This window comes from Symphalangus syndactylus, chromosome 1 (genome assembly GCF_028878055.3).
Source record: "Symphalangus syndactylus isolate Jambi chromosome 1, NHGRI_mSymSyn1-v2.1_pri, whole genome shotgun sequence".
Lineage (NCBI taxonomy): Eukaryota > Metazoa > Chordata > Mammalia > Primates > Hylobatidae > Symphalangus > Symphalangus syndactylus.
The window spans coordinates 53,983,832-54,009,327 of NC_072423.2; the positions used below are offsets into that span (position 1 = coordinate 53,983,832).

The 25,496-nt window shown below is 36.8% G+C and overlaps 2 protein-coding genes across 2 annotated transcripts in view; one reads left to right on the forward strand and one right to left on the reverse strand.

The window, feature by feature from the left end:
• Window positions 1-11,505, forward strand: part of KLHL14 (kelch like family member 14) — a 101,603-nt gene extending 90,098 nt beyond the window's left edge. Inside the window, exons 6-9 of the mRNA XM_055235077.2 lie at window positions 3,443-3,633; window positions 3,715-3,873; window positions 6,691-6,848; window positions 9,218-11,505. Of these exons, the coding sequence (XP_055091052.1) occupies window positions 3,443-3,633; window positions 3,715-3,873; window positions 6,691-6,848; window positions 9,218-9,358 (649 nt within the window). The 3' untranslated portion in view covers window positions 9,359-11,505. The remainder of the gene's footprint in view (window positions 1-3,442; window positions 3,634-3,714; window positions 3,874-6,690; window positions 6,849-9,217) is intronic.
• The window catches only part of LOC129458814 (uncharacterized), a 168,221-nt gene that overhangs the window by 91,184 nt on the left and 51,541 nt on the right, over window positions 1-25,496 (reverse strand). The window lies entirely within an intron of this gene.

The window sequence follows — 25,496 nt, forward strand, 5'->3', positions numbered from 1 at the left end:
ATAGAAAAAGCAGTTTGGGAAGCGTTAAGAACAAAGCCTCTATTTTACAGAGTAAATAAAAGACAAGAACTTAATATGTCAAAAATGCGTCAAAGTTTAAATATTTTGTTTCTAGTAATATTTTGTGTTACAAGAAACAATGGGAGACAATATTCTTTTTAACATATCCATTGTTTTTAATCCAATGACAAAAGTCAAAAATTCAAGCTGGGTAAGGATATAGTAATCCAATCTCATGCTTTAGGATATAAACTGACAACTCCAAGGGCCAGAAAGAACTTGTAAAGATTTGTAAAATAAACAGAGTTTAAAGTATATTGGTATGCATTATTATTAATCTTTTTAAAACTTATCTCACAAATACTGAATATTGCTTCTGGCAGTGGGGGCAGGGGAGGCTAAAGGAGGGAGAGATGAACAATTTGAAATAGAAACAGTGTAATCCCGATAAGATATCTTTAATAATATTGAACTTACTTTCCCCCCAAAATAAAATAGCCTAAACCTTGTATGTTCTTCATGTGGCGAAGAGGGGCAGGGAGCATTGTCAAGAGAGACCTGGTATGGTAAGATTTTAGCCTAGAGCGAATGTTCACAGTTGCTGGCAGACCGTTAACAATCAGGTTTCTAAAATGCATTTCAGGAACTCTCACTTTGGTCATGCAAGGGAATAAGTCAAAAGACTCAGAATCTTTACTATTGGAATTTCTACCTAAAAATACACTTTTCATCAGGAAGTGAAACCTGCTGATTTTTTCCCATTTAGATCCTAACAGTGACACTGTGTGGATAAAGCTAGGAGTACACATGAAGTGTCGCATGAAGAACACCTTGGCTAGAAAAGAGAGCAGGTTCTGACAGGCTGACCAGGTGTCACGGTGAGGAACGAACCAGATCGTAAAAAGTGAAAAAAACTGAATTTTAGACCAGAAAATGAGTTCACCAAAGGGAGATCTTCCTCTTATTCTTCAAAATCTAAACTCAGTTAAATAGAAGGTGTTCATACTTGTTGTGACTAACTGGCATCTTTTCTTCTAGACTAATGCTGCAGAGAACTCATCATTACCAGCTTATAACCCACATAGTCCCAATTCTTTAAAGATGGCCCATTAGTGAAATAAGAAAATGCATTCTAGACCTACTATAGAATCACATGGAAGAAGTGTACCGACCTACCTTAGTGTCAATGGTGGAAAAAAAATATGTGTTACTTTAGGATGGATTTTTGTAGACATGTGTCAGTCTTTTCAATGAAACACTTTAACTTGAAAAGGTAAATGTACTACTAGTAGAATAACTTTGACCTATCATATTCAATGAGAAAGTAACTGAAGCCTGGTTGAGGAAATAGAAGGAATCAGTTTATCTGTATGCACTTAATTTTGCAACTGCTTTGAAATTTTATTTTATATTTAGATGAGTTATTAGTCCCCCATACCAGAAAAATCTCAATTTTTTAAAGATCAGAAATCCCTTTGATGATCACATTAAAAAGCTTCCTCCAAAAAATGCACATGTGCAAAAACATCTATCTACAGCATTTTATTACAATTTCAGAGCCTCACGGACCCCACAGAAGACATGGACCTGGTTAAGTCTTTACTTTATGAAATCTGACTCGTCTTCTCTTTATTTTATTCCTACTTTTCTCCCTGCCACTGTTTTCATTATTATTGTTCTTCATTATCTTTCTGAATTTTCCAAGGTACATATTTCCTTCAAATATATCAAGAAAATCTAGAAAAAGAAAGCATAGCTAAAATATTGCTCTAAAATTATCAACGATGTCTATTAGGATAATTTTAGGAATATCAAAAGTTGAATACATTAACATCCATAACAAATATCTATGGTATTTGCCTATATGGTAACAAATTATCTAAACAAATATTAAAGTATTTAGTTGCCACTTAAACATTATTAGGAAATGTTTACATGCAAACATCTTGATGGTCAATTTTTAAAAACCTTTTATCCAGATAATATTAATTGACAGTTCCTGAACATGAACAAAATGCTGGACACTATGACAAGCACTTATATGTATTTGCCAGTAGCCCTGTGAGAAAGAGACCATTATCATCCCCATGTTCCAGATGAGCAATCTGAGCCTGAGAGGGGTTGGGTGACATGTCAAAGGCCACACACCTAGTACATCATCTAGCCAGGCAGTCTTAAGAAGCCAAATCGTTAATCACCATGCTACATACTACCTCCTAAATGTTTTGGTACTTCATAAACACAACCTGGAAAATCTCCAAGCAACATATGTTTACTTGATAAAAACCTGTAGCACTCCTTGTCTTGCAATCGACATTGAACAAGAATCTTAGCATCTATTTTAATAGAGATCATTAATTCATTAAATATAAACTGTATTTTCTGAGGGGCATGGCACTTAACAATTATACTTATTCAATATTGGACCACATGTTTTCCTTGTGAAGTATATTATTCCAGTAGTATCAGTGAAAAAAAGAAGCGAAGAGTCAAAGCCTTGCTTGAAGTTTCAAACTAGTCATCCTAAATCCCAATTTTTGATTGCTATTTGAATGTTATTCTCCCTCAGCTCATATTTTATTACTTGACAAGTTTTACATCTTCTTCCTTTAAAATATCTTTTGCATCACCCCTTTCTATTTCTTCTGCTAAAACTCTAAATCAGGTCCTCAGTATCTTCAAATCTCACTCCTAAATTATGGCATATTTTAGGATTGGTCTCTCTGCCTACAATCCTTCCAACACAGCTTGTATCTTTTGCTTTGATGGAATAATGGGATAATATAGTCAAAAGCCTGTCTTAAAGAGGGACTTAAAATATCTTAACAGCCTTTTAAGAACCAACACAAAAAGCTGTTTAGATGAAATTCCTGTAACTGGTTATATAAGTGCAAAATTTGAACATTATATGAAGTTCACAAAAGTTATTCTATTTGCAGTAGTAGTACTAAGGGTAAAAAAAGGGATAATTGAAGAAAAATTTTGATGATGTAGTTCTCTTATAAATTGGGAACAATGACCCTTGAAGGACCATAAAGAAAGTGAATGTCAAGATAATTTATTATTGTTACATTATCTACCTCATTTTTCACTTTGTCTTACAGAGCTACGATATCCTTACAGGGTACTGAATATCCCAAATATTAATGAACACTTAACAGTGTATAAACAGCAAGATAAAAAGGGCTGAAATAAAGAGTTGGTAAATTTCTCCTCTACTATTACTTTAATATCAAGAATATTAACCAGGAAGGGCAATACATATGATTACTGTAGAAGGTCTCAGACTTATAAGGTATACGTGTAATTTTTAAAGATTTGCAACCCTTTCTGAAGCACAATGCACCACTTTCCCTGACTAGCTGTGTGGTGCTTATCTTATTTCAAAAGGTAACATTTCACAGCTCCTCTTGTGATTTACTGTGGGTTCTTTTCATTGCAGAAGAGCCAGTTTCTATGCATGTCGGTTGGACAAGCATTTATACGTTATTGGTGGAAGGAATGAAACTGGCTACTTGTCCAGCGTGGAGTGCTATAACCTAGAAACAAATGAATGGCGCTATGTGTCCTCTTTGCCACAGCCTCTGGCGGCTCATGCGGGAGCAGTGCACAATGGGAAAATATACATTTCAGGCAAGTAATTCCTCCACTTTCTGTTACAAAGTTCAGTTCCAAAGCACTCTCTTGACTTGTATGTCTATGTTTATTTCACAGGGGGTGTACACAATGGAGAATATGTCCCATGGCTATATTGCTATGACCCAGTAATGGATGTCTGGGCTCGAAAACAAGATATGAACACAAAACGCGCAATTCACACTTTGGCTGTAATGAATGATCGCTTGTATGCAATTGGAGGAAACCATTTGAAAGGTCTTTTTGTTGTTGTTGTTTTGTTTTTTAGTCACAAAAACATTTGCACCACATATTTCTTGCTAAGGGGGTTTCTCCTTAGATAATTGTAGTTAACCAAGTAAAAAACATGTTGACCTAATAAAATCTACTCTATGTAAATTGGCAGTACCCTTGAGCAAGCATTTATTTTGGCTTTTCTGCAGATAGGATTATTTTTAAGTTACCATACACATAAAAGAAATGAATAATGATGTCTACAGAAAATAAGAAACAGGAGCATTAATAACTGAAGAACACAATTTGTCGTAACAATGAATTCGCTGAAATAAATTATTTCTTATCCCCAAAGTTGTAGTAATGAATTTTTTCCAGAAAATTGTTTTCTGCAGTAATCATAAAGAACTTTAGTCATAAGTGCACAAAGCTAATATGTGATTTCTTTAAAGGTAATATTTACCAGATTTTTGTGTCTAAATTTAGAATTTTTTAAGAATTCAATAGCAAGTCACTTATGATTATCAAATTCTGTTGCTTTTTTCAGTAAAAAAGCATAGCATTTTTAGAGACATGTTTTGGCACCTTTCCTTCCCTAGATATGTATATGACTGCAACTTTTTGTAGTGTATGTGCACATATATAACATGTGCATGCATGTAACACTGAATGTGATAGGAAAACAGAGAGACCTATGATATCGAGAACATTATTGAACTGCTTTGGGCCTCAGCTTCCTCATCTGAAGATGAAGAAACTGCTCTATGATCTCTAAAATCTCTTTCAGCTCTCCTAGTCCATGATCCCTGAAATTGAGCTAAATGGGAAACAGGCTATCTAAGTATGGTAGATAACGCACATGTGTGCATTTATTTTTTAATAGTATATACATCTTTTTAAATGGTTTAGATCTAGACGTTTTTTCCATTTTCCTAATACATATTTACCTGTAGATGTAATAAAGCCTGAACAGGTGTAATTTTTATGTAGATACTTCCAAGTTCATGTTCATTCGTCAAGTTCATGTTCAGAAATGCCAATAGCCTAGTGCATGTCTGCTGCTCAGCTTAAGTGCTCTCCCCAATGAGAATGGATTTTCTTTACTACTATGACTCTTCCCTTTTTATTCTTTATCTCTTTCAATGGTGCTCTTTCATTTCAAGCCACACACCATTCCTTTACGTCGACATGTTTTGTATTAACTTTGTATCCTTCTCTGTTAAAATGTGATTTCATTTCTTTTGCACAAGATGTTGTCTAAATGCTCTAGGATCTTCTAACATTTAAGGTTAGGTTTGGACAGAAAGACTCAGGTAGTGACAATCTAAATGAGAAATAGTGCACACACATCAAAACTGGGTTAGCTCAAGGAGGCATCATGGTGAGGAGAGGATATAGACATTGTATCTATGCCTAGGTTTGATTCTAGTTATGCACTTTCTAGTTGTGTAGTCTCACTCAAGACACTTAACCTCATGTCTGTAAAGGAAGGATAATTATCCTTGCCTTGATGGTTTCTGTGAGGATTACAGTTCCCATTGTCACAGAGAAGGCATATATATCTTCAAATGATGCCTCTAAGGTCAGAACCTGGAATTTGCCCAAGTGCCCATTCTAAGTGTATATGCTTCAAAAATTCTCATCAATAATCTTAATGGTAAAGGAAAGGAATATACTCTGGAGTTGCAGTGAGTATATTGTTCTATTGTTCCACCATCTGTGTGATTTATTTTCTGAAGGAAGTTAGTAACCGGAATAACCTGTCTACCTCTTCAAGAACAAAAATTTCTCCACTTTTTTTATTCATCTTCTCAATTATTTTAAAGAATCCAGTATGTTGGTTACTTTAGAATACACACTGAGATTGTCAGCTAGCAAATATCCATAGCCTGCATTTAACTACAGGAAAAAAAAATGAAAACATTAAGGGTTTGATCTGCTTGGTGAGCATGAAGCTCCCACTGGGTGTTTCTCACCCTCTAAATTAAAGGCAGGGCTCCAGTAGAGTCCAGGAACTTAAGTTGTTCTCAGTGACTTAGGTACTGCCCCAGACACCAAGAACCCTATCAGAAACTGTGGGAGAAGCTCTTCAGTGAAAGGTACTCAGCCTCCTACTCTAAAGCTTGATTCTTGGTAAATATTAGAAACCATTTACATCATGAGAGTTGTTTATAAACATAGTCAAATTGTGAAAAAGGTAAAAGATGCTGAACAACATATTTTCAATCTATTAAAACATTCTGAGAGAGTTAAATATTCATTTGAGAAAAAGCAATACAATTTAGTCTGCAAGAGTGTGAGTTCTGAAGCCTCTCCTGGATTCAAATCTCAACCTATCTACTTACTGACTTGTGACTTACTCGAGTAATTGCTTTCTCTGTCCCTCAGTTCCCGTATCTATAAAATGAAAGTAAGGACAGGGACTATCTCATAGAGTGATGGAAGGGATTGAATGAGTTCATTTAAATCAAGCCCTTAGAAAAGAAAATTAGCATATTGTAAGTGCCCTGTACAATGCTTGCTTAAACTATTATTTTAAACATTTTTAAATAAGGTTTTAATAAACCATTTTAATAAGATCTATCCACATATAATCAACCTTTACTAATGACATCTGCTCAGGCATTCTTGCCTTGAAGTAATCTAAATCAACTAGAGTTTCTTTGGGGTTTTCTAGGTCTTTCTGACATTTCTCCCAATCTCAGTGAATTTATGCATTTGTGTCTTCAAAAACATAATTATCTATTTTGGCTTGAGACCTGTTTTTAAAAGAAGGCCTAGCCTTAAATTGGGACTTGGAGATTTTATTATTTTGTTGTTCGACTTTGTTCTGTCACTTAGGTTTCTCCCACCTTGATGTAATGCTTGTGGAATGCTATGACCCAAAAGGTGACCAGTGGAATATACTCCAAACTCCCATTTTGGAGGGTCGAAGTGGTCCTGGCTGTGCAGTGCTTGATGACAGCATTTACCTTGTGGGAGGCTACAGCTGGAGTATGGTATGTGTCCACATTTACTGCATCCTCCTTTATTTCGTTTGTGCTTACGTTTTCTGTATCCTTCCAAATGTGTTATCCTCCACACATGTACCTTTTTAGAGTATCATACTTACACGCAAGCAGTCAGTTGCTTTAGGTAGTAAAATAGGATCAGCCTGGTGGCTGTTGAACTGGCTTGCTAGCTGATCAACAGCATCACAAGGTGTGGTAGGTCTCCCTTCTCTCCTATCTCTGTGATCTTGTGATTCTGTCTCCCCAACTAAAAGTCAAAATGAGGTGATTTTACAAATGTTCTGCAGTTCAATAAGAGAGTCTGAAAGGTTTCTGACCGGTAAGGCATGAAAAATGGAAATTCATTCTCCAATATTCATGAAATCTATTTAGGATGTGTGATTTGCCATTGATTTTTCCCCTTACTTTCCCTCTTTATCGTGAAATTTTCTAAACATACACAAAAATCGAGATTAGAATGGGCCCCATTAACCCATCATTCAGCTTCAACATCCATCAACATTTTGCCACACTTCATCTATCCCCTCTTTTAAAATCTTTGGCTCAGGCAATATGAAGTAGATCCCAGATGTCATATCATTTCACCCTAAATGCTTCAGTATTTACCTTTTAAAAATCGTTAACTTACGTAAATACACTCACTCTCCAAAAAATTAACAATAATTCCTTTATATTCATTTTATATTCAAATATTTGCCATTGACTTTAAAAAAAGATGTATTTTTCAAATTGACATATCCAAATCAGGATCCAACAAGCCTTTCTTATATTTCATCATTATGTCTCATATATCTCTTGCAATCTAAAACATTACCCTGACTCTTTTTGTTTCATGCCATTGACTTCTTGACAAAAGAGGGTCAGTTATACAGAATACCCTACATTCTGAAATTGGCTAATGACTTCCTTGTGGAGTCATTTGAAATAGTCCTCCGTCTGCATATTTTCTAGAGACTGGAAGTTAGAGATAAGGGCATAATTAAATTCAGCTTCTTTCTTTTTCCTTTTTTTATTTCTTTTGTTAACTTTTTTTTTTTTAGCAAGAACACCTGAGAAGGTGGCTTTGTAGTTCAAATTACAGTACATCAGGAGACACATCGGGTCTAGCAGATTACATATTCACTTTTAAAATGATGAACATTTGTATATTTTCCTGATTACCTGTGTTAGTTTTATAAGATTATTTTGGTGGTTTTAATAATATTATTTGATTTTATTTCTTTTGCCTCTAACAAGATTGTGACATAACGTTTTGGGGAGCTTTAAAACATTATTAGTTATATGTAGGCAAATATGTATTGACATACATAACTAGATATTCGTATGTGCACTTGTTTGCTTGTACAAATTGTTAGCTGCAAGAATATATTTGTTTGGAAGCAGACATTGGGGCATTTTCAGAAAAAAAAGTATTAGGTTGGTTGGCTCTTTTGTTTGTTTCCTATGATAAACACAAAGCTGCCTTGGTTTGGGGAGGAAAATGTTACACAAGCACTAGCCTCTAAAGTTGACAAAGAAAACAAGATTAAGGACATTTTATTTCTCATGTGGCCTCTTGAAAATAAATAAATAAATATATGAGAAAGTTGACAAACTTTCATTTCCAGTTTACTTTGAACTGGTTTCAATCCTAGCTCTGATTCTTCACAGTAGCAAAATAAAAATGGAGAAGTGAGACAACAATCTGAAATATAATTGTCGTAACTATTTGAATGTTTAAGGTAAATTTGTTCTTTTTTTTTTTTAACTAAAACCAGCTGGATAACTTCTATTTTTAGTATATTGTTTTTATGTATGTATTTATTTATTTAAGCCAGGATCTTACTCTGTTGTCTAGGCTGGAGTACGGTGGCATGATCAGAGCTCATTATAACCACAATCCTCCTGTCCTAGCCTCCCAAGCAGCTGGGACTACAGATGTGCACTATCATGCCCAATTTGTTTTTATCTTTTTTAGTGTGTGTGTAAAGATGAGGTCTTGCTATGTTGCCCAGGCTGGTCTCAAACCCCTGGGCTCAAGTGATCCTCTCGCCCTAGTTGCCAAAGCTCTGTGATTATAGGCGTGAGCCACTGGGCCCAGCCAATGTAGGATTTGTTGAGCATCTAGGATCCTCTAGGTATTTATTTAACTTGTATTATTAGTCACACACACAAAAAAATTTGTTTTGAAATTTTGTCAATCTTAGCTTTTCCTTTGGAATAGAACAGTTTAAAATCCATTGTTTTCATTTGGAATTATTTAGCAAGAATGGAGAACAGATATTTTCTTTTCAATATATTAATAAATGTGATCAGTAACTTTGCCATTGCACTTCTCTAGCTTCCTTCTTTAAATGCTCCCTCCTCTGTCATTACAGGGGGCCTACAAGTCATCTACAATATGCTATTGTCCAGAGAAAGGAACCTGGACAGAACTCGAAGGAGATGTAGCAGAACCATTGGCAGGCCCTGCTTGTGTGACAGTTATTCTGCCCTCTTGTGTACCATACAACAAATAACACCAGGAAACTCTGGAATGAACAGTATCACATTCTAGGAAGCAATGGCAGGTGACATCACTATTATAATAGGAACAATGCATTCTAATGGTACAACTGCCAAAACCCACCCTTGGTTTCTGATGATTTATAAGTAACTACAAAGGAAGAGACCTGTTCTTGAACAGATGCTATGTCTATAACTCAGATCACACCAAACTTCTTGTGGTGACAGACTCTTCCATTTCAGACTGGTTTTATCTTATCCCAGCTTTACAAAAACTCTTCATGTGAATCTTAACTTGCAAGAGGAGAAAGATAAAATACAGAAGACTGGCCCCAGAGAGACCTGAGATCAGTATTGTGCATTGTAGTCTACCTGCATGTGATCTATGTTGACATTTCGGGGATATTGTGTTCAAGAATGATTCCAAATTTGAGCCACCAAAATACACTGCATTACAGAAATTGCCACTTGATTCTGTATTCTTAACCTTTGGCTACTTCACAGACTCCATTGGCAACACTGTTACTGAAAATCATATAAGATTAAAGAGAGGCATTTTCGTTTCTATACAACTTCATTTCATACACCTTCTGCCCTTACAGCACCTCATGGGATCAGAAAAGAGAAATATGTTGGCTCTTGTAATAAATGCTTTCTACCCTATACGTTCTAGGCTAGACAGAGTCATCATTTCTGTGTCCTAAATTTTATCTGAAAGATTAAAACAAAATACATTATGTCCTATTCAGTTCATGGAGGTTTGTGCTTTTTCATATTTTGTGGTATATAAGTAGTGAACACACATGTTATTTACTTCAAAAGACAGGATTGACAAATTCAGTCAATACTATTTTAGAGATTCTGTTAGATGATATGTCTGACCCAAATTTAATCCATAATAAAAAAAATGGGAGCTTGTTTTCAGGAATTCAGAGATGAAAAGAATAAATAATTTCCATTTAGTAGAATTCCAGTTGTCTTCCTGTTTCTAAAACACAGAACTTACAAGAGCCACAGGAGCCAATTATAGCACCTGACAAAATACTTCTCTTCCTCACCTTCGGGTGGCTCTAGACACTTGACTTAGGATCGCTATTCCCCCAATTCATCATATTTTGTTTGTTATCACCAGAGATGCCTGAACTCAGTTAAGCGAGCAATTGCTAGTTGTCTTGAGGAGCATGAGGAATTCAGGAGCAGAAGGTCAGGATAGCATGAGATAGTCTCAGTGTGGCCAACCAAAAGGACAAAACTGACAGGAATGCACATTCGATTTTCAAGCGCTTCAGAGCTTGAACAACTTTAGGAGTAAATAAAAGCTTAAAATATTTTTTAACCATCCAGAGATGGTGTTGAATCCTTCAACAAATGTGTCATTCAAAACAGTAATTAGGGAAATCCCACAGATGAAAAATGCCTTGGTGATAAGCTTTCATGGCAGAGCACGTCAAGATAAATGGGTATACTAGAATCCAATGCCGTTTCTACAGTAAAGTGCAATCTTCGTTGTTTTTGTATTTATTTGTATGTTCAGATCCAAAGGATCCGTTGTAAAAATATATATATAGATATATGTATATCCAGTGCAATCAACTTTCATTTCTTTTTCCTTGAAAACATATGAGTATATAGAAAGAAAAGTTACAGTACTCTGTGGGAAAATCTCAGCTGACATCATGAATAGAATGAGGTCTGCTTCAGAAACCTTTTGTTGTCAACTGTCACTGTTTCTTCCAAAAGTCACAGTTTGTACAAGAACATTTGCTTTCCTTAGACTTGTTCTGCATTTTATTTTTTATTTCTCGCCAAAATAAATAAAAGCATTTATGAGAACTATAAGTAAAGCTTTCTGTATTTCAGAAAGACATAAGTTACTAGAAAGTGAAAAGTGAATAAATAAGTCACAGAGAATGTAAATTTTGTACAGTATTAGAATGTGTAAATGAAGCTTGCTTGGAAGGGGAAAACTTTAAATAAAAACTTTATGTACTAATTCAACTGTCTCTCATATCCTACTTACATAGCATATGTATAAATCTCTACATTAAACTGTTTGAAGGTTTGTGATATGTAAATGCCTAAATATTTTCGTTCTGAAGCTATGATTTACAAGTGTATTTGGCTTTCTCACAATATGTAAATGTATACAGTAGGGACAGTGCTAAAATTATGGAATACTTCTGGAAAATGTTGTGAGTTAAAAATCATGAGTGGAATCTGATGTTTTCACTACAAGAGTGTTATAATAAGACATAACTTATCTGAGATCAAATAACTAAATATTTATACACATTATTAGAAGCACCATATGTGTTAAAAATACCTGCACCCTTTTTAAAGAATAAGTGAATCACACATTTAATTAAATCAATTATCAAATATATAGTATTTAATTTTATTCTCTTTTGAAGATCTGATGAAGTAGTTGTACAGGGCAATTAGAGGGACTATGGGAGACATAGGGGGAACTAAGGCTTGTAGTTAAGGGTGGTAGTTGGGCAGCCTTCCAGGCGAAGAGCTGTGTAAGATGAGGAACTAGGTTCAGAAGCCCGTAAGCTGGGGGGAATTTACTTTAATGCTTCCCAGCCAAATCTATCATTAGTGATAATTAAACTCAGAATTAAAGGATCTTTTGATTCTCCCTAGTATTCCACAAGAAAGAGTAATGGAGTTTCTTTCTCCTTCCATTGGATCTTCTCCTGCACATGGTAGAGTAGCACACCAAAAGAAGACCCTTCTCCTGAGCCAATGGCTAGTTGCTGAAGGGCTTCTCCAAATCCCCTGAAATACCCAAGGCTCCAGTGCTGATTAAATATCATGAGATGTTAAGAAGGCATGCTTATCTTTTTCCTAATCCCAATAAACCACCTACCTGATGTCCCTTGCTAGACTGTAGTTTCATGTTTTATATTTAGTTAATACTTGAAGGAATTTTGGGTAAAGTGGAAATATACTGAGGGGGCAAAAGATATTTTTTCTAAGAATACATCTTAAAACTGGAAGAATGCATATACAGACCAGATTTTTAAAATTAATTAAGCTGTGTCTGTGAGCTTGAAATTAGTGTCTGCATTTGTTCTACCCTATTCAGCCAAAGTCATATTTTCCCAGCTGCTTGACACTTACATCACTTAACAAACTATCATCATTATCAACATGGTAAATATCAAGTATTCATTGAATATATCCCAAATGGCATCATTATAAATGCCAGACTTCTGATTAAACTTAATTCTTTAGGTCAAAATAGTTTTAAAAAACAAATAAATAAGCTAAAATGAGTAGTAAAGCACACCAAAGCCAACTAATACACACTGATGAGTACCTTGATAGACTGAGTTCTCACAGAAAGGACTGATCATGACTGATCATGCCTGACTTTCTAGAAGCACCTAACCTTGAGGATATTAAAACTTTGGTGGAAAATATTACGCCAATAAGAAGCAGCAGAAGGGTCAATGTAGGAATAAAATATTCAAATGCATAGTATATTTGCTTTGTGTCGCTGTAGCTATATAGTGCTGCTCTGAATTGTAGAATAAATATACACCAAATATAGGGTGGGGTGACTTTATGGAGGTTATCTTAGTCCATTTTGTGCTGGTAGAACAGAATACCTGAAAGTGGATAATTTATAATGAGCATAATTTACTGGTTCACAATTCTGAAGGCTGAAAAGTCTAATACCAAGTTTCTGCCATCTGGCCAGGGCCTTCTTACTGTGTCATCCTATGGTGGAAACCAAGAAAGTGAGAGAGACAAGACAGGCCCAATGTGGCACCAATTCCACCCATGAAGGTGAGCCCCTGTGACCTAAACACCTCTGAAAGACCTCACCTCTTAACATTGTTAGAATGGCAATTAAATTTGAATATGAGTTTTGGAGGGGACAAACATTCAGGCCATAGCAAAGGTATTCTACACTTGTTGACTCTATAGGCTTGGTGCAATAACAAAAAGTGCATTTTTAGATATGCATAGTAAAAATGTGCTTCAAGAATGCAACATAAAAGTTTAGAAAAAGAAAAATTTTTCTATAAATTGAAGCTTGAGTGGCTTATTCTATTCTATTCTAGGTTGTTGCCTAGCTTATATTAAGGACCCAGTAAATGTTAATTCTTAACGTTAGCAGTAGTAGTATTATTTTAGTGTATTTTAGCTCACTAATGATGCTAAAGACAAGACAATGAAGTAAATTAATGCGTGGGACTGTCTACTCCTCAAGCACAGAAGAATTATATCACTTCAGATAAAGTAATAAAGTGATTGTAACCTCCCTTTCCCTTCTTTACTTATTAAGCTGACTCTTATTCTGTGGCCTTCCAAATCCCTTATATACAACACAATGGCCTGTAGGGGTAGGCTGGGGAAAGGTGAACATTTGGTTGCAGGGAGATAGCAGGCTCTTTGCTTCCAATCACGTTGCTCAAACCTGGAACACTTGACCCATCAGTCACCTCAGGTGCACATGTGCACCATGATAACAGTCCCACAAAACCTGCCACCAGCACCCAAGCATACCATCAAAACCTGAGAATCACCCCACCTCATCTCCTACCACTGATGTCTGTGCACTCTTTTTGGAGGCCTGAGAACAGGCCCACTCAGCCTGCTGCCACCACCACCACTGGTACCACCCACACATGTCACCAGGGGCCTGGGGACTGCCTCACCCAGCCATAGCAGCCACCACTGACACCAGCTCATGCCATCTAAGAGCCTGAGGTTATCTTACTACTGCTACTGCCATCATGCATGCCCTACACAGTGCCCAGCAACCTGAGGCCTGCCCAGCCACCCAGCCCACTGCTGTCACTGCCATCAGGTAGCCTGGAGGCCCAAGAATCGGTCTTCCTAGACCCACTAATACCAGTGCCCATGTACACCACCAGGGAGACCCAAGGACAGGCATGCTCAGCTCACCACTGCCATTACAGGGGCCCAAGGACTGGCCCACCTGGCCTCCTAAGCAAAGTCTCACCATAGCCTCCACTAACAACTTCAGCCTAAGCCACTAAGGAAATCACAGACACCATCGACACTACTGACAGCCAAAGAAATTATACAACAACTACCCTACTGCACATACCCAGAATCAAAACTAAAGCACCCTACCCAACGAATACCACAGATACATCTACAGGAAAAAGTCTTTGTCTATGAAAGGCAATCTAAAAACTGGAAGAAACAACTGTTATGTCTGTTTTTTTTCTAATTCCCTTTCACCAGTTTCACTCTACAGTTCATGTTCTACCCAACTACTATTATTATTTCACCATAACACTTTGAAATCTCTTTCAGTTCTTCAGGGACATTGCTTATTTGGTTCATCTCTGATCCTTTTTTTCATTTAACATTTCTGATGAGAAACACTGCAGCTCCTTCCACCTGCAGGCTCTTCCAGAATAGCTGTGGTAAATTGTACTTTTTTAATGAATGGACTTAGACCACCAAGCTTCCACACCAGGCCAGATGGCATTCATACAGTTTGGCAGGAAGTTCTTTACTTGTCTTACAAGTTTTTCTTAAAAGCAATTGAGACTATTAAAGCCAGCTGGGATGGAAAGCCATATTAAGTTTATTCTTTCCTCTTCCAACACAATTGGTCATATTTATCCAACCCACAGGAAAGAAAGAAAAAAGAAAAGAAAAGGAATTTTAAAGCCAAAGTCCCTTGAGGCAACATAAGTTACACGAGGCTATATGAGGTCCCATGAGAAGATATAATCCTGATCTCTAGCTAGACCACCCCTAGAACAGTCATCATTTCCTCTACGTCTTTAGAATATTTACTAGCTGCATTATTCACGTAGCTTCTGTCACATATTTTCTAATATTGATGGTATTTTATGTGTAATACTTATGCCTTGTTTTAACTAAGCCCCTTGGTGTACAAGAGGCAATGTTTGAATGTTGTGTTTCCCCACGGTGTTTGCTCACAGCAGTGCTCAATTGCTTAAATGGTGGTTGATTTTAGGGGTATCAGAATTCCTGGAGTAGCAGAGTCATTTCTGACTCAGAAATTTTATGTGCATAATCTTGAAAATGTAAATTGTACATGGATGTTCTGGATCCTAACTGCTACCAATATAATAAACCCTACAATAGACTTTGATACAAGGGTCTCTAAGTATGTGACCACTAGTTGCCTTTGTCATATTAACCATGTTTCCCTTATTTAATGGCTGTGAAAAAACAGAATTTTAACCCTACTATTATGAAAATCTTTTTTCCAAAAAGCAAATGGATAGTACTGGTGTGATTCTTGCCTCCAGCTCAGGAAACTTTCACAAATATTGCTTCCTAGGTGGTCTCTTCACAAACAATGAGGATTAGTATGTAATAACTCTCTTGGTATCCGCAAAATGTATCCCCAGTATTATAGTCAGTCTTTTATTTATTGATTCCTCCCAGTGTGGATGAAGCTCTTAATATACATAAGTAACCATAATGTAAGGTATATGTGCAATAAAATCATACAAATAAGGTGTTGTGGGAGTTCCAGAAAGAAGTTTATGTCCAACTAGGGGACTCAAAGAAGACTGAGGCAAAGCCTGTATACAAAGTCAGTCACGAAGAATGGGTAGAAAATAAGAGACATTTTTTCAATTAATGTTTGTAAGGTAGTCCTTGAAAATACAGTAAATAATTACTAAGCCATTTTCACATGGAAAAGTGCTAGATCAAAAATAGTAGTATAATCATTTCCAGATTAGTGTATTGGATGATGGTTTGAATAATGAAGTGTGAGGGCAAGAACTTTTATGTCCAGATAGAATAAAGTAGTTCAGAGCAGGCCAAGACTTCCACTGTGACAAGACAACTAGCAAAAGATGAATGGTATTTTGTTTAATATTGTTAAAGGCATGAGAGATCTATGAAAGCAATTAGGACTAGATTAATTAAAATTCCAGAGGAGAGCAGAGTTCCTAGATGAGCTGATTATGTCCACTAATTTTTTTGTCTAGGAACGTTTTCCAGGTCTGACCAAAAGTTGATCAACCTTGGCTCAGAAAGAGGCTATGCTACTGGAAAGAGAAACCAGCAAAAGTGTTAGCTGCCACACAAAACTGGACTGATAAAAATGAAAACTTGAGAAGCCTTAAACACATAGCCAGTTTTCCTTGAAGGGAATTTTGGAGTTCTGGTATTGCCCAGGAAGATAAAAAGCTAGGCCAAAAACTTCCAAAAGGCAGAAAATAGCTCCCACAATCTCACAGTGCTTAGAAATTAAAGACTTTCAAGGTGAAGAAAACTATTTCAAATGCATGGCTGCTCACCCCCTAAAGACATTTGCCAATATTAAAATGGTATGATTTGTGAGGATAAAAAGTTACGCTGACAGAGGCGGGAAGATTGCTTGAGCCCAGGAGTTCGAGACCAGCCTGGGCAACATGGCAAGACCCCGTCTCTGCAAAACATACAAAAATTGCCTGGGCATGGTGGTGCGTGCCCATATTCTCAGCTACTGTGAGGCAGGAGGATCACTTGAGCCTGGGAAGTACAGGTTGCAGTGCGCCGAGATAGCACCACTGCACTCTAGCCGGGGAAACAGAGTGAGATCCTGTCTCTAAATAAATAAATAAATAAACAAATAAATAAATAAATGTTAGGCTGAACTCCTCTAAAGGGAAAATCTGAATCTCCTGCAAACTGCAGGGCTGAGGAAACACCAGATTCTCAGCCAAAAGCCTGGGAGGGCCTACCCTAGGAAGAGGGACAAACCAAGTATAGATTGAATCTTACTGAAATGAGTTCTAACCAAGCTCGATCCCTGAATGAATTAAGATAATAACTTCCTCACTCTATCTGCATAACAGGAAAGGGGACTCCTTCTCTGATAGAAGATAAAACCATATGGAGCCTGCAGTTCTTTCATACACAAAAGCATTGCATTCAGCCAAACAATATTACTCATGAAAAAAAATCATGTGACATAATCTACAGAATAAAACAATGAAGAGAAATAGACCCACTGATGATCCAGATGTTTGAATCAGCAAACAAATAACTATGATCAATATGTTAAATACAAAAAAGTAGAAAATATAAATGAAACGATGAAGACTCTAACCACAGAATTAGTCTATTTTTTTTGAAAAAGAATCAAATAGTTACTCTAGAACTAAGAAACGCAGTATCTTAAATTAAGAACTCAATGGATGGCATTAATGGCAAATGAGACACAGGATTGGTAGACTGGAAGAGAGATTAACAGAAAGTTTCCAAAATGAAGCACAGAGAGAACAAAGAATAGAAGAAATATAGAGATTGAAGTGGAAGAGACTTCTAGGACATGCTCAAAATGTCTAACATATGTATTATTATGGTTCAAGAAAGCAAGAAGAGAGATGATAGAAAACCAGCAGTCTCAGAGATATTGGCCAAGAACTTTCCAAAACTATTAAAGGATATTGACTCACAGATTTAAGAAGCTCAACAAACACCAAGCAGGATAAAGACAAAGAAAACCACATAGTACATTTCTGAAACGTACTGTATGAAAGTACAGTAAAATTCCTAAAAAAGAGATACTTAAAAATAGCTAGAGAAAAATACCAGATTATTTTAAAAGGAGCAATAACATGGCTTTCAACTTAGTTCTGAACAGAAATGATTGAAGCCAGAGACATTAGAATAACATTTTTGAAGTGCTGCAAGAAAACAAAAACCATTCCAGAATTCAGTATCTGGTAAAAATATTCTCTCATCACTGAAAATAAAGACAATTTCAAGCAAAAACAAACAAACAAACAAACTAAGGGAGTTCATTGTCAGTAGGTCTGCATAAAAGAAATGCCAAAGGAAGATTTTCAGGCAAAGGAAAATAATCACAGATGGAAACATGGAAAAAAAACAGGAGAAAATTAAGAACACAGGAAAGGATAAATATGTGAATAACTGTAAATAAATATAGATTGTATAAAAACTGTGAATTCTTGTGAAATTTTAAGTTTATAGGCACCTAAAATGTATAACATGAATTATTCGAAAGGCAGGAGGGAAAGATAAATAAAGTTCAAAGGTTCTAGGTTTCTAGCAACATTAGGAAAGAGTTCAGAGTAATAATTTGTAATAAGTCAAGGATGTATGTTGTGATCTCTAGGACAAATATTAAAAGAAGAATAAGTGTAAAATTAATAAATGAGCAGGATGAAAAAGAAATAATGTAAATATTTAATTCAAAAATCAAGAAAGTAGAGGAAAGATAATATTAATACAGCCAAAATAGAAAGCAAATAGTAAGATGGGAGATGTAAAACCAAACATACCAGTAATTTCATTAAAGAAAAAGGAACTAAATAGCCTGAGTAAAAGAATAAGTTTGTCAGATTGGTTTTAAAAATGAATGATGCTTATAAAAGACAGCATTTAAATACAAAGATAGGCCAAATGAAAGCTTATATAATTATAATACTATCAGGCATAGCATGAAGGAAGACTAAACAAAGTTCATCAAAATGGCCTGACTTTCTCCTACATTAAAAGCCTAGGATCTCTGGGTTGACTTTTTAAATAGCTCATGACACTGAATTGATACAGATGTAATGTAATATTTTGGCAAATTAGATGTTGTTTTATGGATAATAAATCAGTTGTAGGTAATCAATGTTTTAAGAAATAATTTTGTATAATTATTTGACTTGAAAGAAACCAGAAAAGAAAGATAGATGAGAGAGAGAGATAGATGGACACATAGATAATCTTGAATATTTATTATAAACTCTCCAGGATTTATATCTGGAAAATTTAGGCTTAAATTTCTTTTTTTTTTTTTTTGAGATGGAGTCTTGCTCTGTCAGCCAGGCTGGAGTGCAGTGGCATGATCTCGGCTCACTGCAACCTCCACCTCCTGGGTTCAAGTGATTCTCCTGCCTTAGCCTCCCAAGTAGCTGGGACTACAGGCGTGCACCACCATGCTCAGCTAATTTTTGTATTTTGAGTAGAGACGGGGTTTCACCACATTGGCCAGGCTGGTCTCAAACTCCCGACCTCATGATCCACCCACCTCGGCCTCCCAAAGTGCTGGGATTACAAGCGTGAGCCATCGCACCTGGCCAGCTTAAATTTCTAACATGAGTCTTAGATATCGAGGCCATCCCCTACAGTATGCTTTCTTTAAACACAGTGCACACCCTCCAGGAGGTCTGAATGGCATGAGCCCAACACCTACCTTTCCACAAACAGCCCCCTCAGCAAAGGAGACCCTGGCACGAAGAGCCCTAAAGCTGGTGGGGCAGGGGTGTAAAGTCATGTTGGAGGCAGTATGACATACTCTGAGAATCAAAAGATAGGAGTTCGTTCTGCAGAAAAGAAATATATAAAGGAAATATTGTTCATCCCAAAATTTCAAAGAAAAGTTCTATTTGACAGTAAAAAGTTGATATGGTTTGGATCTGTTTACCCGGTCAAATCTCTTATCGAATTGTAATCCCCAGTGTTGGAGGAGGCGCCTGGTGGGAGGTAATTGGATCATGGGGGTGGGTTTCTCATGAATGGTTTAGCACCATCCCTTTGCTACTGTTCTCCTAATAGTGAGTTCTCACAAGATCTTGTTCTTTAAAAGTGTGTGGCACCTCCCCATTCTCTCTTCCAGGAGAGAAGAGAGGGTTCTCTGCTCCACCCATGTGAAGATGCCTGCTCTGGCTTTGCCTGGTGCCATGAATAGAAGCTCCCTGATGCCTCCCCAGTCATGCTTCCTGTACAGCCTGCAGAACCATGCACCAACTAAACCTCTTTTCTTTCTAAATCACCTAGTCTCGGATATTTCTATATAGCAATGCAAGAATGGACTAATACAAAAGTCAAGAACTATGTTTCTGGTATATATGACCTCAGATATCAGTTTGACTCTCAGATTGAGGTTTGACTCTTTAAAATGCCAGCAAAGGCACATCAAATGGATTGTGTGAGAAGGGAATAGTTAATAGGAGAGGAAAATGATGTTAATAAATTCCAAAGGGCTTGTTCCATCAAGAAAGCTTCCACTAATCTGCAGAAGTCTAACTCGTAGGACTTCATAGGACACATTCTGTTAGTGTCAGTGTTCCACATCAATTACAGATTTCTGAAGGGCCATCAGAGCAAAACTATGCCTTTAATATGTAAGCCAACACTGCTGTAACTAAGATTGCAATTGGACTGGGACAAATCTCTATGATCTTGATATATGAAAATCCAAATAGATGGTTTCCATAGAAATGAATAAAAACATTTCCAAATTACTTATTCAGGATTAATACACTGTAGCTCTGCAAAGCAAATACATTTGATGAGGCTCAGTAAAGCAGCCAATAAAAAATAAACTAAAATTGTCCAATAAGGTGGTTCCCTTCATAACAGAAAATCCATGCACAGGTAAAATATGCATTTAGACAAAGTGTTATTTTTTAATTCCAAGTGTATAAATCCATAAAATTAATAATTGGAAACACCTTAAGGATTACTGGATGCAGTTTGAAATAGACAAAAAGAACAAACACCATATAGCCACCTACCCTTCTATCCAAATTTTTATCCTATTGTGTCCTAGCTAGGTTAGCTTGGGCAAGTTAAATTCTTCTCTCTCAGCCTTAGTTTTGTCATCTGCAAAATGGGAGTAATAATACTTTCCTATTGGGTATAATGAAATAATTTCATATTTTCCAGATCAAGAAGGCATAATGCAGAGAGATGGAGGGATGAATTCACAACCATAGTTAGTAAGGGAAAGAGATAAATCCAGGAGCCAAGTGGCTGGTCTCAGTCCCAAATCAACCCCCTTCTGTTATTGTGCCATTTCCTTTATAGTTGAGTTTCCATTTATACAAGTAAACTGAACTAAAAACCTGGAGAATTATCTCAGGAATCTATACTAAAATAATTTGTCTCAAATGTTCTATTGATTCAAGTTTACTCCCCCATTCAACCACCCAAAAATGTTTTCGTTTTAAACATCTGGCATTAAATCAAATGTTCCAAAATTTGAAACTACAGCATATATAGCAAGACATTAAATGGGATTTTTTCTATTGCCTCAAGTTAGAATTTTAGCTAAGTCTTCAAAACAAAGGACAGAGGGCATTAATTACCAATGTGTAATTTTGGGTTCTCTGAGAAAACTGTAGATGTGCAATAGATGTATTGGGGGAAATGCCTACTAGGGAAAAAGGAAGGGCACCAGTGGCAACAGAGAGAAACTTGAAAATGCCATTCTGCTCTCACCCCTGTGAAGGAGAAACGGAAGAAAGGGTTGGATAAGAAGTTACTCAACTTACAGCAAAACTATAAGTTTTGGAGCAGACCAATGGGAAGTCCTTAAACCAAAGTTATGCTTCCAAAAATTCTCAACGGTAGAAATAGGCCTGTCTTAGTATCCCTGACACATTCAATCACTGGCTTGGCTGGGAGTAGTCTGTGGGAAGTGTGGCTTTGACACAAATGCAGTGATGGATTCAGAACAAGTAGCTGGGATTGTCAGTCAATTATGCCTTCTGCAGGAGATTTGAGTGGCACATTCGCACAGCTACCACACCACATTTTCTACATATGAGTCACATACCCAGAAGACTTGCTAAGAAGTAGGCAAATGGATACAGTGACTGTATCCTTCAAGCACTTCTAAAAGCAAAGACTGTAAATTAATTAGAGGGAGATCTCCAAGGAGCATCTGTGGGAGTGAAGAGTGCTGGGACATTTCACATCCTCCCAAACACTCAGAAATTGAAGCCATCTGATTGGGTAGAAGCTGAGATCCTCACCTCCTTCTTACCCCCAGCTACTTGTCGGCTAAGATACAGAACACAGAGCATGCCCAGTCCTGTTTCCAGAGCAGAAAGCAAGAGTATCCTTGGGAGAACCTAACACCAAGGAACTGTGCCTTCCTTTAATCTGGAGAAGCCTGGGAGTGGGATTCTGGTTGAAGAACTTCTGGTACGTGCATGTTAAACATACCCTCTTCACATCACTGTTATTTGGGAGGCAGATGTGTAAACCCACAAAGGGCAAAGGTGGTGCAACGACAGTGTTCTTTGCCTTGCCACTTATCTGTGATTTGAAGTAGATTATTTGACTTCTCTGAGTCACAATTAACTCCTCTATAAATGAGAATAGTAACTTCTACTCCAAAAGCTTGTTTTCAGAATTAAATGAAACAATATATGTAAAGACCTCAGAAACCTCAACAAATAATAACTATATTCCCAAGTAAAAAAGTAAATTCAGTGCTCTGTAATCCTATTTATATTTTGAGGAAACAAGACAAATTTGTAATTTAAAAGTCACTTTTAAAGAATTTGCTGCCTTTGAGTAATTTTTTTATTTTCTTTTTTTTATTATTATACTTTAAGTTCTGGGGTACATGTGCAGAACATGCAGGTTTGTTACATATGTATACACATGCCATGGTGGTTTGCTGCGCCCTTCAACCCTTCATCTATGTTAGGCATTTCTCCTAACGTTATGCCTCCCCTAGTCCCCCACCTCCTGACAGGCCCCAGTGTGTGATATTCCCCTCCCTATGTCCATGTGTTCTCATTGTTCAACTCCCATTTATGAGTGAGAACATGCGGTGTTTGGTTTTATGTTCCTGTGATAGTTTGCTGAGAATGATGGTTTCCAGCTTCATCCATGTCCCTGCAAACTACATGAACTCATCCTTTTTTATGGCTGCATAGTATTTCATGGTGTATATGTGCCACATTTTCTTTATCCAAGTCTATCATTGATGGGTATTTAGGTTGGTTCCAAGTCTACTATTGTGAACAGTGCCGCAATAAACACACATGAGCATGTGTCTTTATAGTAGAATGATTTATAATCCTTTGGGTATATACCCAGTAATGGGATTGCTGGGTCAAATGGTATTTCTGGTTCTAGATCCTTGAGGAATTGCCACACTGTCTTCCACAATGGTTGAACTAATTTACACTCCCACCAACAGTGTAAAAGTGTTCCTATTTCTCCACATCCTCTCCAACATCTGTTGTTTCTTGACATTTTAATAATCACCATTCTAACTGGCGTGAGATGGTATCTCATTATGGTTTTGATTTGCATTTCTCTAATGAACAGTGATGATGAGCTTTTTTTCATATGTTTGCTGGCTGCATAAATATCTTCTTTTGAGAAGTGTCTGTTCATATCCTTTGTCCACTTTTTGATGGGGTTGTTTGTTTTTTTCTTGTAAATTTGTTTAAGTTCTTTGTAGATTCTGGATATCAGCCCTTTGTCAGATGGATAGATTACAAAAATTTTCTCCCATTCTGTAGGTTGCCTGTTCACTCTGATGATAGTTTCTTTCACTGTGCAGAAGTTCTTTAGTTTAATTAGATCCCATTTGTCAGTTTTGGCTTTTGTTGCCATTGCTTTGGTGTTTTAGTCATGAAGTCTTTGCCCATGACTGTCCTGAATGGTATTGCCTAGGTTTTCTCCCAAGGTTATGGTTTTAGGTCTTACATTTAAGTCTTTAATCCATCTTGAGTTAATTTTTGCATAAGGTGTAAGGAAGGGGTCCAGTTTCAGTTTTCTGCATATTGGTAGCCAGTTTTCCCAACACCATTTATTAAATAGGGAATCCTTTCTCCATTGCTTGTTTTTGTCAGGTTTGTCAAAGATCAGATGGTTGTAGATGTGTGGTGTTATTTCTGAGGCCTCTGTTCTGCTTCATTGGTCTATATATCTGTTTTGGTACCAGTACCATGCTGTTTTGATTACTTGTAGCCTTGTAGTATAGGTTGAAGTCAAGTAGCGTGATGCCTCCAGCTTCCTTCTTTTTGCTTAGGATTGTCTTGGCTACGCCGGCTCTTTTTGGTTCCATATGAAATTTAAAGTAGATTTTCTAATTCTGTGAAGAAAGTCAATGGTACCTTGATGGGGACGGCATTGAGTCTATAAATTACTTTGGGAAGTATGGCCATTTTCATGATATTGATTCTTCCTATCCAAGAGCATGGAATGTTTTTCCATTTGTTTGTGTCCTCTCTTATTTCCTTGAGCAGTGGTTTGTAGTTCTTCTTGAAGAGGTCCTTCACTTCCCTTGTAAGTTGGATTCCTAGGTATTTAATTCTCTTTGTAGCAATTGTTAATGGGAGTTCACTCATGATTTGGCCCTCTGTTTGTCTATTATTGGTGTATAGGAAAGCTTGTGATTTTTGCACATTGATTTTGTATCCTGAGACTTTGCTGAAGTTGTTTATCAACTTAAGGAGATTTGGGCTGAGACGATGGGGTTTTCTAAATATAAAATCATGTTATCTGCAAACAGAGACAATTTGACTTCCTCTTTTCCTATTTGAATGCCCTTCATTTCTTTTTCTTGCCTGATTGCCCTGGCCAGAACTTCCAACACTATGTTGAACAGGAGTGGTGAGAGAGGGCATCATCGTCTTGTGCCAGTTTTCAAACGGAATGCTTCCAGTTTTTGCCCATTCAGTATGATATTAGCTGTGGGTTTGTCATAAATAGCTCCTATTTTGAGATACGTTCCACAAATACCTAGTTCATTGAGAACTTTTAGCATGAAGGGGTGTTGAATTTTGTCAAAGGCCTTTCCTGAATCTATCGAGATGATCATGTTGTTTTTGTCATTGGTTCTGTTTATGTGATGGATTATGTTTATTGATTTGTGTATGTTGAACCAGCTTTACATCACAGGTATGAAGCCAACTTGATCGTGGTGGATAAGCTTTTTGATGTGCTGCTGGATTCGGTTTGCCAGTATTTTATTGAGGATTTTTGCATCAATGTTCACCAGGGATATTGGCCTGAATTTTTCTTTTGTTTTTTTTTGTTGTTGTTGTTGTTCCTGTGTCTCTGTCAGGTTTTGGTATCAGGATGATGCTGGCCTCATAAAATGATTTAGGGAGGATTCCCTCTTTTTCTATTGTTTGGAATTGTTTCAGAAGAAATGGTACTAGCTCCTCTTTGTACCTCTGGTAGAATTCGGCTGCGGATCCGTCTGGTCCTGGACTTTTTTTGGTTGGTAGGCTATTAATTACTGCCTCAATTTCAAAACTTGTTATTGGCCTATTCAGGGATTTGACTTCTTCCTGGTTTAGACTTGGGAGGGTGTATGTGTCCAGGAATTTATCCATTTCTTCTAGATTTTCTAGTTTATTTGCATAGAGGTCTCTATAGTATTCTCTGATGGTAGTTTGTATTTCTGTGGGATCA